Source organism: Wasmannia auropunctata, unplaced genomic scaffold, assembly GCF_000956235.1.
Source record: "Wasmannia auropunctata unplaced genomic scaffold, wasmannia.A_1.0 LD335903.1, whole genome shotgun sequence".
NCBI lineage: Eukaryota > Metazoa > Arthropoda > Insecta > Hymenoptera > Formicidae > Wasmannia > Wasmannia auropunctata.
The window spans coordinates 3,041,695-3,058,887 of NW_012026987.1; the positions used below are offsets into that span (position 1 = coordinate 3,041,695).

At 39.1% G+C, this 17,193-nt stretch overlaps 3 protein-coding genes across 12 annotated transcripts; 1 reads left to right on the top strand and 2 right to left on the bottom strand.

Annotated features, from left to right (window-relative positions):
* Positions 1-381: 381 nt before the first annotated feature.
* On the bottom strand, positions 382-8,828 carry LOC105455462 (multidrug resistance-associated protein 5-like). Of its 7 annotated transcripts, none has more exons than XM_011698795.1 (26): positions 8,736-8,828; positions 8,223-8,363; positions 7,938-8,087; positions 7,598-7,756; positions 7,350-7,497; positions 7,034-7,267; positions 6,771-6,944; positions 6,545-6,692; positions 6,220-6,368; positions 6,104-6,129; positions 5,863-6,001; positions 5,197-5,307; positions 4,602-4,741; positions 4,057-4,518; positions 3,711-3,837; positions 3,362-3,507; positions 3,184-3,284; positions 2,935-3,122; positions 2,532-2,808; positions 2,288-2,441; positions 2,096-2,224; positions 1,738-2,014; positions 1,483-1,648; positions 1,218-1,401; positions 921-1,113; positions 382-786 (listed from the first exon to the last, which is right to left on the bottom strand). In XM_011698795.1, the coding sequence occupies exons 2-26, from the start codon at positions 8,300-8,302 to the stop codon at positions 532-534; spliced, it is 4,317 nt and encodes a 1,438-aa protein (XP_011697097.1). In that variant the 5' UTR covers positions 8,303-8,363; positions 8,736-8,828; the 3' UTR covers positions 382-531. The 7 variants fall into 7 exon arrangements, with proteins under 7 accessions (XP_011697097.1, XP_011697098.1, XP_011697099.1 ...); XM_011698796.1 differs by having other exon boundaries at positions 8,223-8,357; positions 8,736-8,827; XM_011698797.1 differs by lacking the exon at positions 8,736-8,828 and adding an exon at positions 8,502-8,688.
* LOC105455461 lies at positions 8,778-9,606 on the top strand. The gene is made up of 2 exons (XM_011698793.1): positions 8,778-8,865; positions 9,192-9,606. Exons 1-2 carry the CDS (start codon positions 8,859-8,861, stop codon positions 9,593-9,595), a joined length of 411 nt encoding a protein of 136 aa, XP_011697095.1. The 5' UTR covers positions 8,778-8,858; the 3' UTR covers positions 9,596-9,606.
* Positions 9,607-10,082: 476 nt separating this feature from the next.
* Positions 10,083-17,177, bottom strand: LOC105455459 (heterogeneous nuclear ribonucleoprotein H2). Of its 4 annotated transcripts, XR_975120.1 has the most exons (10): positions 16,952-17,177; positions 16,038-16,336; positions 15,155-15,298; positions 14,210-14,348; positions 12,517-12,782; positions 12,225-12,418; positions 12,023-12,142; positions 11,747-11,846; positions 11,512-11,630; positions 11,168-11,258 (listed from the first exon to the last, which is right to left on the bottom strand). XR_975120.1 is itself a non-coding variant. In XM_011698790.1 (9 exons), exons 2-9 carry the CDS (start codon positions 16,294-16,296, stop codon positions 11,170-11,172), a joined length of 1,311 nt encoding a protein of 436 aa, XP_011697092.1. In that variant the 5' UTR covers positions 16,297-16,336; positions 16,952-17,175; the 3' UTR covers positions 10,083-11,169. The 4 variants fall into 4 exon arrangements, 3 of the variants coding, with proteins under 3 accessions (XP_011697092.1, XP_011697094.1, XP_011697093.1); XM_011698790.1 differs by lacking the exon at positions 11,512-11,630 and having other exon boundaries at positions 10,083-11,258; positions 16,952-17,175; XM_011698792.1 differs by lacking the exon at positions 11,512-11,630 and having other exon boundaries at positions 10,083-11,258; positions 12,610-12,782; positions 16,952-17,173.
* Between the last annotated feature and the right edge of the window lie 16 nt (positions 17,178-17,193).

Genomic DNA, 17,193 nt, shown 5'->3' on the forward strand with positions numbered 1-17,193 from the left:
AAATATTCGCGTTTTAAATTAAATTAATCATTTCATCATCGACATAGATCGATAGACGTTATCAGTATCAGCTGAGCGATGAGAATGTTGAGATACAAATTTTGATATATAATTTTCAGCATATCTGGTAGAGTGTAAAATTAGTATATGATGAAAAATAAATTATTATAACAAATTGCTGAATTGATGAAAGGATTAAGTACAAAAAGAGAAGAAGGGAAGATTTTCTTTCTCTTTTTTATTTATATATATATATATATAGAATACAAGTTTATAACTTATATTAAAATATAATTTTATATACTAAATTATTAATCTTTAATCAATAATTTGGTAGCTTATTAATAGAAAAGTCATTTATTCAATTTACTTCTTTACTTATTTTTATTCTATATTTTTATAAAATATATTTTTCTCTTCTTTCATTTACTCACATGATTCCGATCAGTTAGTGTAATTAGTTTCATCATTTAGAAGTAAAATACGATTAAATGCATTGCAATCGTGATTCAGATCTCTGCGAAAATTATTTTACGCGTTTTCGTCCGCGGCAGCCATCAGTTTGGAAAACTCGGAATCCGGACGGGAGAGAAGTGTGGCGGGTGCGTCAAATTCGACAACTTTGCCCTCGCTCATGACGAGAATGCGATTACTCGAGATGACCGTTTGCAATCGGTGAGCGATCGTAAGTACAGTGCAATCCGCGAACTCGTTCTGCAGCGTGTTCTGCACCGTCGCTTCAGTTTCCGGATCGACGGCGGCTGTGGCTTCGTCTAGAATCAGCACCTAAAAAGAAAAAAAGATATCCGTGCAGTTATTAATACTAATTTTTTCACTCTGAAAGGAATCCGGAAGTTTCAAATACAGGTTGTAAGTTCATCAATACATACTGTAGAAATCACTCAATAAAAGTGCGTTACCTTTGTACTATGTAATAAGGCCCTTGCGAGACAAAGAAGCTGTCTCTCGCCAACGCTCAAATTATTTCCGCCAAATCCAACGGAAGCGTCGAGATTTCCTGACATAACAGATACCTTTTCTTTCATCTGAGTCTTTTCAAGAGCACTCCAAATATCGCTATCGGCGTGCTGTTGGAAGGGATCCAAATTAGATCTGAAAAAACAAATTGCAGATGAATTAAATTATTGAATATAATAAATTAATTGAATCGACTTAAAGAGAAAAAGTAGACAAAAATGTTCAGCTAAATTTATTACCTTATAGTGCCGCTGAATAAAATTGGATCCTGAGGAATGATCGACAATTTGCTTCTCAATACGTCCAACTCCAATTTCGAAATATCTATACCGTCGATCTTAATGACACCCTCGCAAATCTCGACTAATCGGAATAAAGCCACGACCAAGGAGCTCTTGCCGGATCCCGTGCGACCCACGATACCTGAAATAATTCACAATCGCAACAATTAATCTCCGGCGTAAGAAAATGCGACAAGATTAGGGAAATATATTTTGCCATTACCAATTTTCTCTCCGGCCTTTACGTCAAACGAGACGTCGATCAGTATGAGCGGCAACTCCTCTCTGTATCTCATCTGAACGGCTTTGAACTGTATTTTGCCATGAGAAGGCCAATCGTCGGCTGGTTTAAGAGCGACCGTCCTGCTTGCGCCTTCCTTCTGCAAAGTCTGAAAAAAAAAAAAACAGATTTAAATTAAGATACCGATTACAGAATTGGCAATCAAATTTACGAAATTATTAATTGGAAATAAATTACCTTGAGGTAGTAGCTGATTCTCTCCACGCTTATAAAACGCACCTCCGTCTCGGACATTAGCCTGACTGTATACTGGAAAACGCCGGTCATCTGCGTGGCGTACGCCATGGCCAGACCGGCGAAGGCCGGCGATATTTCGTTCTTAAATGAAATCACGAGTAACGCGATTATGCAGGACGAGGCGATTACCAAACTGTCCAGCCTCACCGCAGACCATCTCATCGCGGCTTGACACAGATGCTGACATAAGTTATTCGTGTTGAATAACTCCTCGAATCTGTCGATGGAGAAACAATGCAATCGTCACATCCTTTTCCTGCTGTTTCGTTGCCGACGCAGCGTTTCGCCGAATAATTACCTGTACAAGAAATTCTTCTCCTTTTGGAACGCGTGAATTGTGCTCAGACCTTGGATCGTCGTTGTGATGAAACTCAAGACGGGAGAGCGCGAGACATTTTCCATTCTCTTCAAATCCCTCATTCCAATCCTGCGGAGAAACGAAGCGAAATCGTCAGTTATATGTAAACTAACGCGATAATTAGGTACGTACCTAAACAATTTACCAACGAAGAAGAACAGTACACCGAACAGTAGTAACGGTATCGAAAACCAGGGCAATACGCCGCAGATAAAGAATATAGCAAAACTACAAGTAAAAATATTTTGCACCATGTTTTCTATCGATATGGGTAAGTAATTATCAACTGCAAATCAGGAAGTATTAATCAAATTAGATGTACTGACTCGCGACAGAGCGCATGTGTTTGGGATAATTTGAAAAAAAAATCACTCACTCTCGTCTATATCGCGACTAAAAATGTTCTGTATTCTACCACTCGGAGTAGTTTCGAAGAAGGCCAACGGCGAGCTAATGATCTTGCGAAGAAACGTGTTGTGCAGTGTGGTCGAGGCCTTTATCGTGGCGAACATAATAACCAAGCCACGAATAAAGCTTGTCAATAATATACCGGCGATGCAGGCACCGTATACGTTTCGATAAAACGAGAAATCGGGATTGGCGTTTATATTCTCCGAATATACAGTATCGTTACTTCCCGGCACAGTCACGTTCTGAAAATTAAATAAAATTGACACGTGATATATCTAATGTTAACTGGGAAAAATGATATTACTAAAATATCTTTTAACTGAAGAAAAAGAAAAATGAATTTTAAATATTAAATACATGTTACTTACGCCCCCGCCAGCTTTAATCCAAACAGCGAGCCACCAAGTACTGAAGGCCGAACTGCCTACGTTCAGGAAAAACGTAAAAAATACGAGAATGGCGACCAAATAACCACCCGTGGCTTGTACATATGTGTGATAAGTGTACGACTTGACGGATCCGGTTTCGGACTTTTCCATCATTGTTAAAGTTGCCCCTAAATTTGGAAGAAGTATTAGAGATCTCAAAATCAGAAGAATATAAATAAACGCACGCACCTTTGTATACTTTCTCTTTTCCATTATTTTCTTTTTGCGCAGATTTCTCTTGAACTTCTGAATCGATATTGTTCTGCATTACTTCTGTAGACTGTTTAACACTGAAGAAATAAAATATTACTAAAAATTGCTTTTTCGAATAATTTAAAGTATAAATACGATATTATATTAAACGTACACTGACAAATTATCTTCCGTTGCAATTGTGCTGTTCTTCACCATCGAGGCGTATTCCCTGTCGAGTCGCATGAGATCTTCGTGGGTTCCATGCTCTACGATCTTACCCGCATTCATCATATAGATTTCATCACAACGTTTGAGAAACTGCAACAAAATAAATTTTAACACATTAGAGGCCTAAATAAATTTTAAAATACTGACCAACGCCAGTGTTTAAAAATCACATTGTTAATTAATTTTCTTTGAATCTGTTCAATTTTTAGAAAACAAAAAAAGCATGTAAAAATTTTTTTTATAGATTTTAGTGTCATTAACAAATTGTCTTGGAATTAATTCCAATTACCCACCTGAATGTTGTGTGTCACGAAAAGAACAGATTTATTTCTAAGAGCTTCGAGGATCAATTTTTCAAATATGTACGAGCCGACGTACGCGTCCACCGCGCTCAAAGGATCATCGAGAAAGTAAACGTCTCTGGAACAAGATACAATTTCGATTAAGCGATATGACCGATGTGCTTGTCCCTTATGGAAAGATACTATTGAACTTATTAAAAAAAAAACTATTGGAAATTTATTAGAAAGCTATTCAAATCCAATATTATATACTATATGTCCCAATAGTTTTTTCCTTAATCCGATAGTATTTTTTCACAAGGGTGCCAAGGGGAAAACGGCAAAGATCTCTGCGCACCGATTGGCATAATACGCTCGCGCCAGCGCAACCCTCTGCTTCTGCCCTCCAGACAGATTGACACCCCTCTCACCGATCTCGGTGTCGTCACCTCCCGGTAACATGTTCAAATCTTCCTTCAGATTGCAAATTGTGATCGTGTGATAGTAACGCTTGGCGTCGAACTCCTCGCCGAACAGGATGTTCTCCTTGAAGGTACCGTTCACGATCCACGCCTGTTGGCTGACGTAGGCGCAGGTGCCCTCCCTCAGGATGTGTCCCTTCGTCATTCTCAGCTGTCCCAGAGCTGCCAGCAGTAAACTGGACTTGCCGCTGCCTACGTGACCGCAGATACCGACCAGCTTCCCTTTGGGCGCGCCGAAATGCACGTCGGTGAGAACTTCGACGTACTTAGCTTCCTGCGTCGGTTGATTCAGATTTTCCAGTTCCAGTGGATTGTCCGTGACCGTTGGCGATTTCTTCCTGAGTAAAAAAAAAAAATCGTTATGCCCGCGGTCCACAGGAGACAACACTATTATGACGATTATTATTGAGTGAATATTTACTTTTTCTTGCTGTCGGTCGATGCGTCCGTTTGAAGCTTGATGCTGTCGCAAACGAAGGTACCGTTGGCGATGGCAACCGCTTGCGATCTCACAATCGGTTTCGACGCTTGGCAACTACCCTCGTCTAACAGCAACACGCTCTGCACAAACATTGTTTCGTTAATCGAATTATCTAGTCGATGGATTTTTCAAGAAACTAAAAGCCATTTGTTAGAAGCACAACGTGTTAAGACAAACGAGCATAAATGTAACTTTATACAGAAAAAAGATACAGGTGTGCAATATATACACTTAGCGTTAGGATGAAATATCTAAATTAATTTCCAAAATAAATTTACATACAGAGCGATATGCTTGCTCTTTGAGCTCATCGATATGCATAATTGTGACACAGATACAAACGAAGCAAAACAATTTTGTTACGAAAGTGCTGGATATGCGGTTTTGTTAGCACAAAATGAAAGCCTACTATTATTCGGTTACATCGAAAGAGGAAAACGTTAATTGTTCAGAGAAAAAAAAAACATTACGACACAACACGTATATGGTGGCAGCCGATTGTGCATTCCTATTAGATATAAATAAGAATAAACACCTTTATTCTGCCAAAAGTTATCTTTACTGCGGCGATATTAACTAAGGCCACTTGTAAAAACATGAAAGAAGTGCGAATTTGAGCATTGAGCACCGATACGAAGGGAAACACCTGAAAAGTGCAGAATTAAAACGATCATGTTAGTACAAGTCGTACTAAGCGTGGGAACGTCATGCCCCCAACTCAATAATATTTACAGCTGGCAATTCCGGGTATTTGGCGTGTACCAAAAGAATCGCTAACGGCAGCTGTACAAATGTAACAGGATGCTTTACAAGGCATGCAGTGTTCGCCCATCACATTTACTCTCGTCTTACTAGAAAGCTTGTGTTTATTACATTAAAACGCGACATTGACCTCATGTACATATTATTATAGGAATAGTGCCCGTGCTGTTTTTTTTTATTTTTTTATTTAACTGATCTGTTGTAAAAAAATTATCAAAATTTTACAACGATCGAATATCTCTAATCGATTTAGCAGGTTAAAATTCAACGACTGTTTTAAATTAAAAATTATAAAAATCTTGATAAAAGAAGTAAAAATATAGGATAACGATTCATACGAGATTAAATTTGTTGAACACGAGTACTGGTTTCCTAATAATAGGTACGGATATCCGACCCATTAAGCTGTACATGAAATCGCTCAAAAAACACTGGAGACCTTGAATCTTCTAAGAGCTATGAGGGCGCTGATAAAATATCGCGTGGTATCCTTAAGTGACGTGAGTGCCAGTCTAAGCAAATTTCCAAATAATGTGGTCATTGGGAAAGCCTGTAACGTGATCCAATGAGTGTGAAATCTAGGGAGATATTATCTTGTAACTGGGATTGCAAATATCCGAGAAAAATCGATCAAACTATTGTCTAAGGGAAAATCTTTATCGTCTTATCAAACTGCTTACCTATTGGACGTTATATTCGATTTCGCCTGATATACATAAAATTAAGATATTTATAAAAATATTATATGTTTATATCTTGCAAGTCAGAAATCGTATTGGTAGAATGTATTTCATACTTGCGCGGCCGTTAATCCACTGCCCGAGGCAATGTGCGCTAAGAACGTGATGATCGCGGATATCACAGGTATAGCGGGCGTCAGAGAAATGCTAAGGCTTTGAAAATACGCAGTCTTATGAAGCCAACGTTCCTCCTTCTTGCGTATGGCTGAAAAAACATTAAATCACCTACGTTTTACAAATATATGTATCTTTCTAATAAAAAAATATATATATATCAAAATAAAAATAATTATAGCTCTATTATCAACAATATTGCTTTCAATAATTTCTGTTCTATTTACTTATATGAAAATTTCTTTTGTTTTATTGTATTATTCTCACCGAGAAGTTTCTGACCGAAATATTTCTCCCAGGCATACATCTTAATCAACTTTATGCATTCGAGGATCTCACTCATGAGTCGCACCCGAGCGTCCGTAATATTTACCGACTTCAAGCGAAAGTAGCCGGTCGCCCGGGAGATGAAGTACTAAAACATAGATATTGCTCTTGATTTTTTATTTGAATATGCAAAATGTGCAAAAATGCACAACAATAAGCCATTTACCTGACACGGGTAAAACGAGAGAAAAGCTATCATCCCAATCAGAGCGATGGGATTGAATAACCACAACACATAAATTATACCGCAACTTATAACAATCGGTCCGCAGATAATCATCGGTCCATAAATGATCACATCAAAGAGCCTTTGACTGTCGTTGCAAAATATATTGATTATCTAAAGACAAGCCATTGCATATATCACTAGCAAGTCAGCCGAGAGAGCACTTTCTCTTAAAGATTTACAAAGCAAACTGAGTATCTTACTTCGCCTGTACTTTTATTGCCGAGGCTGTTTAACCTTATGATCTTCTTGTATAAAAGAGCTGTGCAAGCCGACTTCAATCGTAAGCCAGTCTTATAATTCATGTTCCACGTCCAGGTGAAGAAGAAAGCTCGCAGAGAATCGCACAGTGTCAGCAGAAAAACCCACTTGATACCGTCCCAAAAGTTCTCCTCCGGAGACTCTACGTGCTCCAATATTTTCCTCATTAATATTGTCTAAGTGAAAACAAAAATTCTTTATTATAACAGAAAGATTGAATTTAACGACAATTTTTTGTTTCGATAATAGGAATCTTACAGGACTGATAAATCCAAATATAAGAGAACACGTCAATAAAAAGCATGATACGCAAACTCGTGTGCGTACAAATCTCCACGCAACCGTGGAAAAAGATGCTGCATTGGGGCCGTTTTGACTTAATTCCTGTTGCCAAAGTACATCAAGTCTAAAAAAAAAAATAATACCCAACTATGTAACAATGTGATACAATGAGATACAGTGAAATACAAATGAGATACAATGACATTAAGCTTTATTAAGCTTACCTGAGTGCATTATATTCACAGGTATCGTATACTGAAATGTCTGGTAAATCCTTTATCGTAAGGCCTTTCTTGTACGCTTTCCATAAGTATGGTGTCATCCACGTTATATATACATAAGAAAATAATCCAGCATTATCCGCTGATGAATTTCCTTTCTTTCTGTAAAATGCATTTTTATCACTGAGAATACAATAAGATATACAAGAATTATCGTTGTATCTGATATACACATTTCATGTGTAATACATTTTATTAAATGTATTACACATAAAATACTATTTTAAACTACTACAAGATATTTTTTTATTTCAAGACTTTGGTTACGACTTTGATTACGTACGGTTTTTGGTACCGTATCGGTATCAAATTGCCCAAAGCATGATTGTACTTCTTCATCCCAGACCTTGGGACGTATTCTCTGACTTGTCTCGCCGTACTGCCACTCGCCTTTGGTAGAAGAGATTGCTGTTGCCTATCGGGCTCCAAAGAGCTAACAGAAAATTGAAAGAAATTGATGTATCTTTCCCTTTAATTTAATGTGGAGAATTAAAAATCCTTAAGTATTTCATCGACTTAATATCTCTCAAGGAATACGAAAGACCTTAATTTCTGAATGACTCCGTACCCTTCATTGTGTTTATGTTGCACATTACTTTCGGTCCGCTTGTTATTGCTGCCATTGTTATCTTCTGCGGTTTGTCCCATCCTCACAGGATATTACTCACTCCGCAACAAATGCATCAATGGTCACCCGAGGAGCCTGAAACTTAATTGCAGCTCACATCACAATTCACATCTCGAGTAACAATAGGCGAGATAAAGGCTCTCCCTAATCGCAAGGCGTGCCGTGATAAAGCAAAATTACATAAAGATACGTTAATCACTGGTAGCACTATATACGTACAGTACATTACAAGTAAGGAACACACTATACACGTATCTCGGGAATAATGATACGCAAACAAACTTGTAATACAATTGCGAAACGCTCGACACAACTGGGATCAACCTCCAATCCTCACATATACAATTCCCACGTGTTTTCACATTCGCGCGGCACGTAATGTACGTATATTAAATAAATATAGCATCCGCGACGCTATATACTCTCCCTGTTATACACCGCCTTTATACTCACCTCGCCGATAGTTGTAGCGAGAGCGAACGCGAGATATCCTCGTTCGCAATGCCAGAGAGGTAATCGTCAGTCACATCGGTGCGATAGTGATAAGAGCGGGGGCTTAATCTCTAGACATCGTTAATGAGAGGTGCGTATTTTTTGAATTTCCGTTCACGCGCCCAACCGGGGTGGGAGAGGCGAGGGAGACAACACGCTGACGTGCCGTGCACATGGCGCGCACACACAGACGCACCTTCTCCGTGGCGCGGCTTTGACACCTGTTAACAGCAATGATAACACACTTTAACGGCGGCATTTAATCATATGGCCGATATCATTCGCCACAAAGCTCAAGCTCGAGTGTCGTCGGCGAAAATGAGCCTTACGCCTTTCCCCTCCTGTCTTTGGAAACCGCGTTCGACGAGGGTCCACCTTGTCTACAGTAAATAAAAACCATTCGAAATTTCGTACCAGTTCCCCTCCGGTTGACAGAAATGCGGAATCCGAATCGAGGTCGATACACCCCGAGCGTGCTCGAGGAGAGCTCCGCGCTGCACGGAATGGCCTTCTATCGAAGCCGCCGTCCGCTTTTGTCTCCTGGAAAAGCGTGGGCGGTCGTCGTCATATCTGAAATCCCAGCTCCGTCTTCGGACAGTTCGGTTTTCCTCCCGGGACTTCCGTTTACAAGTACGATGAACCCCACGTGCATTGTTTACTCAATGAAACGATTGGGGAGCGAGGAAGCGCATCAAGCGTGTATGCGAGCCGCGTGCCGCGTCGGTCGTGTGGTTGCGACTATATACGGGGTGTCCAAAACGATCCATTGCGCGTTACAGCATTCAATTCGACATTCGAGTCAAACGATTATGAGTTTATAATGTTTCTACAAGACCGGAAAGAAGATGCGTTTGTTTGACGTCTTCAAATAAACAAGATATTTCGGAGAGCGGATGGATGCTTGAATAAATAAATTAGAAGTTGCACTGTTATTTAATAGACAGATGTGTATAGATAAAAATGAATACTGCTTTAACATATCTTCATCTTTGATAATTCCTTCCGCAAAATGCTGAAGGATTCTTTGATTGAAATGAAATTCTAAATGTGGAACATCGACTGGATTTTCATCTGGACTCTTTAATCTACGCAGGAAATCTTGGACGAGAATTTTATTCTAAGAATATAGTACATAGACCAAGGGTGTTTAACAATACAAATATAAACAAGTTAGATTCGCTCGGTCAGCGTAACTCTGCTCAAAGTCGAACGTTCGTTTTAGATGAACATGGTCTAACTCATCTAACTTATTCACGTTCGTATTGGTCCGGTCTAAGGAATTGCGCATTTTACGTATTTCCCCTCGTCGTTGTTTCACCTCTTTTTTTTTATTCAAACATTTGAGAGAATATAAACCGAAACTTAGGCTTATGCGTCAAGATTATATTTAATTATACACAACGTAAATGATATCGAGGAGATCTAGAGCTTCTCCTTAGGATTCGTAATACCTACATGAATACTAATTCTTATTCCAAGGTTATATAATATGTCGTATAGTACATTGCATACGATAAATGATGTGTGAGCGGCTCTCTCAGACTTGGGATCCCCGCACGTTACAATACATAAGACAGTACAATGAACTTGTTGAGATGCGCGATGGCGAACTACTAGTCAGTCGCGTGTATATTACAATCGTATTTTTTTTTTGCGCTTTACAGCTCGTTCCCGACGCATATTGACAATTAATCACGTCTAAGCTCAAAGCCATTAACGCGACATGCGCTATATAAAATTATAATTCTAATCATTTGATCAGAAGATGTATCATGTACGTCGCCGTAGAAAACAAGAAATATCTTTTTCGCGTTTAGTTCAATCGAATTGTAAACTTAAAATAACACTCCTCTCCAATATATTTTCCTCAAGGAATTCAGTTCGTGTTTCATCTCAGGCGACGTACGATTGTCTGTTGACATTGCGCTCAGTTTAAACGAAGAGAACAAAAATTAAATTATCGAAGATAAAGGAGAATTTGTCTCTCCACCTTTAGGTATTCACTCGTGGCAATTATACATTCAATGTAAAGTACACATTTTGTAAATAACACACTTTTGGATACGGTCAATTTGATGTTACAAATTTGAAGCGTTCTTTGATTGGCCAAGTAAAATTGGTTAGTAAAGTTCTTTCTTCTGATTGACCAATCAAATATATCAGAACATTTGTAGTAAAACTTTAACCGCACCCTGTATGTTATAAAAGCAAATAATAGGAGACTTACACACTATGAATTTGGCTTACCATTAATATTTAATATATAATTCACGACTATGCGAATAAGAAAATAAAAGAAAAAAAAAGACTACTATTGCAGCAAAGTAACTTAGAGGTTTCTCTTTGATTTTTTGTTTATGGTAATCGTTTAGCGTTAAAAACGCATTGCCCGATCTCAAAAACTGTTATAATTGCTGCCGCCCAACTGCGAGTTGAAACCTCTGTTGTTCGGCGAGTATCCTGGCCTGAAGTTATTACCTAAGCCTGTGTACAAAAAAAACGTATATATGCACGTATACATAAACATATTAAATATTGTACAGTATTATGGCAATACCTACGAATTGTTTAATATTTGTTGTGTGTCGTGATTAGTGTAATAAAAATTTAGATGTAATAAGAATCACAGATCTGTTTTCGAATTATGATACACAATTCGAAAAATATATACGATTCATATTTGTAATAATTTGTAATAGATTGTTTGATATATTTTCAAAATATTTTAGAGAGTTACCGTAATTTTAAAGAGATTTTGTCTTTTGTTGTGTTTTCAGAAATTTTCGACATGATTCAACAACTTTACATCCACAGAAATCGTCACCATCATTTATCATTTAGATATCATTTAGAATTCTAAAAAAATTCGTTTAAAGATATATTATCACAAAAAAGTATATGCATATAGAGTTACACGTTTCATTTTTTGTTGCGTGTTTTTGAAAATGTTCGGTATAATCTAACAATTTTACCTCCACAGAAATTGCCGATGCCACTTAATGACATGCTATTCGATCCGCCGGTTGAGTTCATGAACAGCTCGATGTATCTGTGCGACATGTGACTTTTATCCTACATATGAAACAAAAAAAAAATTAAAACCAAATAATCTTACGAGTTGTATGACTTATCGGATACATAAAATATACGATTTTATTTTTACATGTGGAAATCGTTTCGTCCAAACGATTTCTGAAGTAAAAGTTGACTTCGACTAAAAAAATAAAAAAAAAAGAGGATACACGAACCTTGCACATTGCTTTCAAGGCTTCCTCGTGAGTCGCGAATTCCACGTCAGCTTCTCCCGACGGGCGGCCACCATTCTCAAGGATAATGCGGACGTTCACCGGCTCGATTGGTCTGAAGAACTGTAAAGCAAGACAAAATGTTACAACTGAATTGCAGGTTTTTGAAATATGGAATATCTCGTTATTATTCGAGACTAATTACATCAGCTATGTCTTGTTCCGTCGCCTTGAACGGCAGTCCTCGCATATGGATACTGTACACGCCGGAGTTTCCGCCCCAGGAGTCATTGTTGCCTCTGTAATTGCCGCCCTTCATGTCCATGCTGCCGCGCATTCCCATATTGCCGCCGCGGGACCCGTAGTTATTCCCGTTTCCCCACGGGCCGTTGTCGAAGTCTAAAGTAAAATTTACACAGTTTATTATTAAATAAAGCTGGAAACGGACCACGTGCTCGGAGGAAAGTATAAATTGTAAGACATGTGTAAATACATACGTAACGAATTAGTACGTGAATTGTATATTAAGTCTCTATTACGGTACTGTCCTGCATGATAGTCTTCGTACTTCGATAGATGAAAGGAATCACCTCTATTTCTGGATCCTCTGCCGTTGTTGTTAAAGCGATTCATCCCGCCGAAGCGATCACCACGAGTGTACGGCGCGGGCCTCTGATTGAAGCCACCCATGGGACCGCCGCGCATTTTCGGCCCGATACTAGCGCGTACCTCGGATAAGCTGCTTCGGAAGATCTCGATATATCTGTTAACGATTGAAGATGGAGACGCGTTAGACATTCGCAGGGCGACACGTCAGCAAATAAATAAATAAATAAATAAATCGTCATCGTCATTATTGTTACTCTCACCATACAAATGCTAAAAAAAATTTTAAAAAAATATATCGGAAACTCGACAAGACTTTAACGATACCGACTTAATTCGAGATATCACAAATGGTGAGAGACAAGAAAAACAAAACAACAGTGATACACGCAGACTCGATAGAAACAGAAAAGGTGGAAAGAGGAGCCATTCCTGCACAGCAGTAGCGAGAGATTAATCATTTTTACGGTCTGACGTTTACAATAAAAAGGAAAAAAAAAAGAGGAAATTTGTGTACGGCAGTTTGGCTTATTGAAGTTGAGCTTATGAGTGTGACAGAACAATTGTATTCATACTAAACCTCCGCATTCTTTTATTAAACTTGCGAAGAGAGACCCTCCCACGATGAAATTCCTTCCCGACGTACCTACGTACCACATCACGTACCCCACAAGCCCATGCGACGCCGACGATCTTCGGGTATGCCACGCACACAATTGCATTCCTTTTGCAGGTGAACACTTCTATGATTTCTATCGACTAATCTATGAAAAATTCATAGATTATCGATTTACTTATCGACACAAAAAATTCTAGTGTAACAATAAAGCGCTTACAAGAGTTTTATTTTCAAGTTTCACCTGCAAAAAAATGTAATTATGCGCGTCGCATAGACGTGCCGTATTGGATCGATGATTATTATCTCTTTCTCTTTCTCTCTCTCTTTTTCTCTGTCTCTGTAGCACCCACCGAGCTTTGGCTTGCCCTACCCACCTCCCATGGGATTTGGTGATGACGGTAAGGGGCTATCTCCCGCCCCCCGGCACCCACCCACGGATATAAGTAGTTGGGTCCACAGTACTTTCGCTTACGTACGACTATTTGGTTGTAATTGTGTTTCGAGAGAGGCAGTTTCTTTATGTCAGATCAGAAAAAACGTTCTCCAGAGGAGATTCTCTTTCGATAAGAAAAAAAAATTCATTCGCTTGATTTGAAAAGTCTGCAAGGTCTCGATCGAAGAAATTAATTCATCTCGACACGGCAAGCTGTGTGCAGGATTTTCTCAAATTAATTTTTATGTCGAAAAACTTTCGACAAAACACGTGCGCGAGCACACGTGGTGCTGAATTGATAGCTTGATAATAATACAAATAGTTTCTCTCCATTTTTGTCCTTCCGCGCGAAAAATCCTCCTCATTGGGGAAGAAAAAGATAAAGAAGCTGCATCCGTAACGTAGAATATCCTTCCCACTATTTACTAAACGAAATTGTATAATACCTACGTGTACTACGATCATTAATATAAATGATATGGAAAAAGTCATAAGTATACCCAAACCCAGCTATACCGTCTCAGTGCCCCACCTGTGTCCTATCTTTTCCTTGTGTTTCTGCAGAGCGCGCTCCGCAACATCTTTGTTAACAAATTGAACGTAAGCCTCCCCAGTACTGCGGCCCGTGTAGTCTGTCGGTAGCGAAATGCCGTTCGGAAGTATCTCCAACCCTGACCCACACATAATCAAACATCGATATTGTAACTTATTGTAGGACCCATTAAAAAAAAAAAAGAGAGAAGTTATGGTCAGGTTTATTAAAACCCTTATTAAGAGAAGCAAAATTTTTTTTAAGACTCTCTAAAATCGCGCAACATAAATATGTGCGCCTTTTTTTTTCTTTCTTCTTTCTCTTCGTGATTCTCCTTACGTAAATAATATATGGGACATTTAAAATTGTCACGTCCGAGAACCAAAGTTAAGAATTAAGCTCGATCACCGAGTCGTGCAGCGAAAATGTTTTCTCGTTCCGCGTATTCGTACAAATCATAAAATCATAAAATTCCGCGGCGCGCACGCCTCGTACGGCACAACTCAGATATCTAAGCGGGATCTTAAATCTTAACTGAGGCTAATCGTCGATATCAGAACACAGAGACGTTGCTTTAGATGGAAATTTAATTTCAGCCTGCTCGACGCGCGCGTTTCAGTCATTGCTAGTCAGTTACTTTTTTATTAAAGCAAATTTTAGAATAAGCATGTAATATTGTTAAAAGTGCAATTGTTATGATTTGCTAGGACTCGCAAGGTAGTAAGTAGTAGTAGTAGTATAAAAGCCATCAAAAGTATTTCGTCGCTGTGTTCCCGAGACAAATTTCGATCACTTTCGTTTTACAAAAAGGGAAGTATAAAAATAGAAAGAAAGTTACATATTTGAAAAAAGATATAGGTGTTTGTTTTTCAAGGATTAAAGAAAATCTCAATGACACTTGATATCATTAAAAATTAGATACTTCGATTGTCGTACGCCAAGTACCTGAGAAGAACTGTGCAATTTCCTCTTTCGAACAACCAAACGGCAGGCCGCGTAGTCTCACGCAACCGTCGTCCATCGCGTTCTCCAAATTAAGACCGCTCCTCTTCACGACCCATTCCATTTCGCCGCGTTTTGCTTTAAAAACTGAAACAGCAACAATTAATTATAATAAAATAGAGATAATACAACATTCTAACGAGGTAAAAAATTTTGCTATTTATCAAAGATAATATCTATATTTATCAGTTCATTAAATCTAAACTCATTTATAAATAACTTATGTATAAAGTTTCATTTATAAAAAAATTATCCAATTAGCCAGATATCCAGCATATTTCTATTAGAAACATTGGACATATTCAAGTCAAAACATGATTGGTTGGGTCACAGGTAAAGATCGCGTTCAATTGCTCAGCGAGCAAACTAATTGCTTCATATAGTTTTAATACACCCAATGTTTCTAAAAGCCTTGTGTAGTCACGATGGTAAAAAATGCTTCGAGATTTCAGACGGAGAAATAACCATAACAAATCACATTTGAACAATTTGACCAATTTGATCAATACTTATTGGTCTACCTGTATCAAGTCTTTCTGTATCCGCGATCTCAGTGATTTCTGAACACAAGGTTTAATAGATGTGCCAGATATTCGCCTATTAATAAACAATAATTAATAAAAAATATATATATATTATTGAAATTATTGAAGAAATATATAAGAAACTATAAAATTTCGAAATAAATGTGCTTAAGAAATTAATATATTAAATTAACCTTCGATATATAAAAATATATACAATTATTGAAATTATTGAAAAAATATATAAGAAACAATAAAATTCCGAAACAAATGTGCTTAAGAAATTAATATGTTAAATTAACCTTCGATATAACGGTGGCCCATGTGATCCCTGTCTCTTTTGCAAGCCTTCTCGATATCTTCCGGAGTGTCCATTTCCACGTAGGCTTCGCCGCTGGGACGTCCCTCGCGGGACGTAGTCATGTGAACTCCATTCTTGCCGTTCGAGATCGAGCAGTCGCCGAAGAACTTCATGATCTCGTCCACAGTGGTGGACCACGGCAGTCCACGTACCTTAACGACGTAACCCTCCTCCTCATGATCGCCACTGCCGCTCGACATAACTTCTTCTAATCAGGTGCAATCCCCTCCTAAACAATACCTGCAAGCAAAAAAATAAAATGTTTTTTTTTTTTAATCTCCCAAAAATAGGACTCGAGACATACCAGATATCATCAGCGATCTCGCGACAACCGAAGCTCCTCAAGATATCGAAACTGGTCGAAACACGGATGACGTTTCCACGTTTATCACGTCGACATCTTAGAAGCTGGTTCTTGCGAGAAACATACTCCGATCGTGCATAAACAATAACAAACCAAAAAAAAAAAAGAGGGAAAGAAAAACAAAAACCGGGATAAATCAACAAGAGAATTTTCGCCGACCTTTAAACTGTTTTCGACACTGAATATTGAAAAAGCATTGAGAAAAGAATCCAGGGGCACGAGACAAGGTTAAAGGAGAAAACAACGAGCTCCCGGCCGCAGGACAGTCGTCGTCCGGTCGACCGCGGCGTTCGGTTTTAATCAACACGAGAGCGCAATTGGGCGCGCGAAATTAAGAATCCAGCTGTGCGGCCGCGGGGGCGAGGTGGACGCGCGGAGAATTGAGAACGGAACCCCCCCCCGCGAGAAAGCGCGGTCGAGAGACGCGACACACGCGGCACGTCGACGGTCCCGTGGGGGACCCGGGGTACTCGCGACGCGCGGAGACTTACCGCCGCTGCGGGCGAAACGAAGCGCCGTCTTGTCTTCCGTCTTCAAGGATCGCTTGCCGTTGCGGTCGACTTGATCGGAGAAACGTGTTCCCGGGATCCCGGCGATATCGCCCGATAACACCCTCGTGAGAATCGGCCGCTGCTTACCGAGACACCTCCTCCCGTGTTGCCCTCCGTCGAGACTCTCGCGATCCACACACAAAATGGCGCGCGGCGGCGATGACGCGCCGCGCTCCGGAGCT

What these genes read in the sequence shown, in the direction of transcription:
- LOC105455462 (XM_011698795.1), bottom strand. Translation starts at nt 8,302, where the DNA reads ATGGGACAAACCGCAGAAGATAACAATGGCAGCAATAACAAGCGGACC. An exon ending in GTGGATTAACGGCCGCGCAA is followed by an intron (nt 6,130 to 6,219) that starts GTATGAAATACA and finishes TATGTATATCAG; the next exon opens with GCGAAATCGAATATAACGTC. An exon ending in TCGACCGACAGCAAGAAAAA is followed by an intron (nt 4,519 to 4,601) that starts GTAAATATTCAC and finishes TTTTTTACTCAG; the next exon opens with GAAGAAATCGCCAACGGTCA.
- LOC105455459 (XM_011698790.1), bottom strand. Translation starts at nt 16,296, where the DNA reads ATGTCGAGCGGCAGTGGCGATCATGAGGAGGAGGGTTACGTCGTTAAG. An exon ending in GGGCCACCGTTATATCGAAG is followed by an intron (nt 15,299 to 16,037) that starts GTTAATTTAACA and finishes TTGCTGTTTCAG; the next exon opens with TTTTTAAAGCAAAACGCGGC. An exon ending in CCTTGAAAGCAATGTGCAAG is followed by an intron (nt 11,847 to 12,022) that starts GTTCGTGTATCC and finishes TTTCATATGTAG; the next exon opens with GATAAAAGTCACATGTCGCA.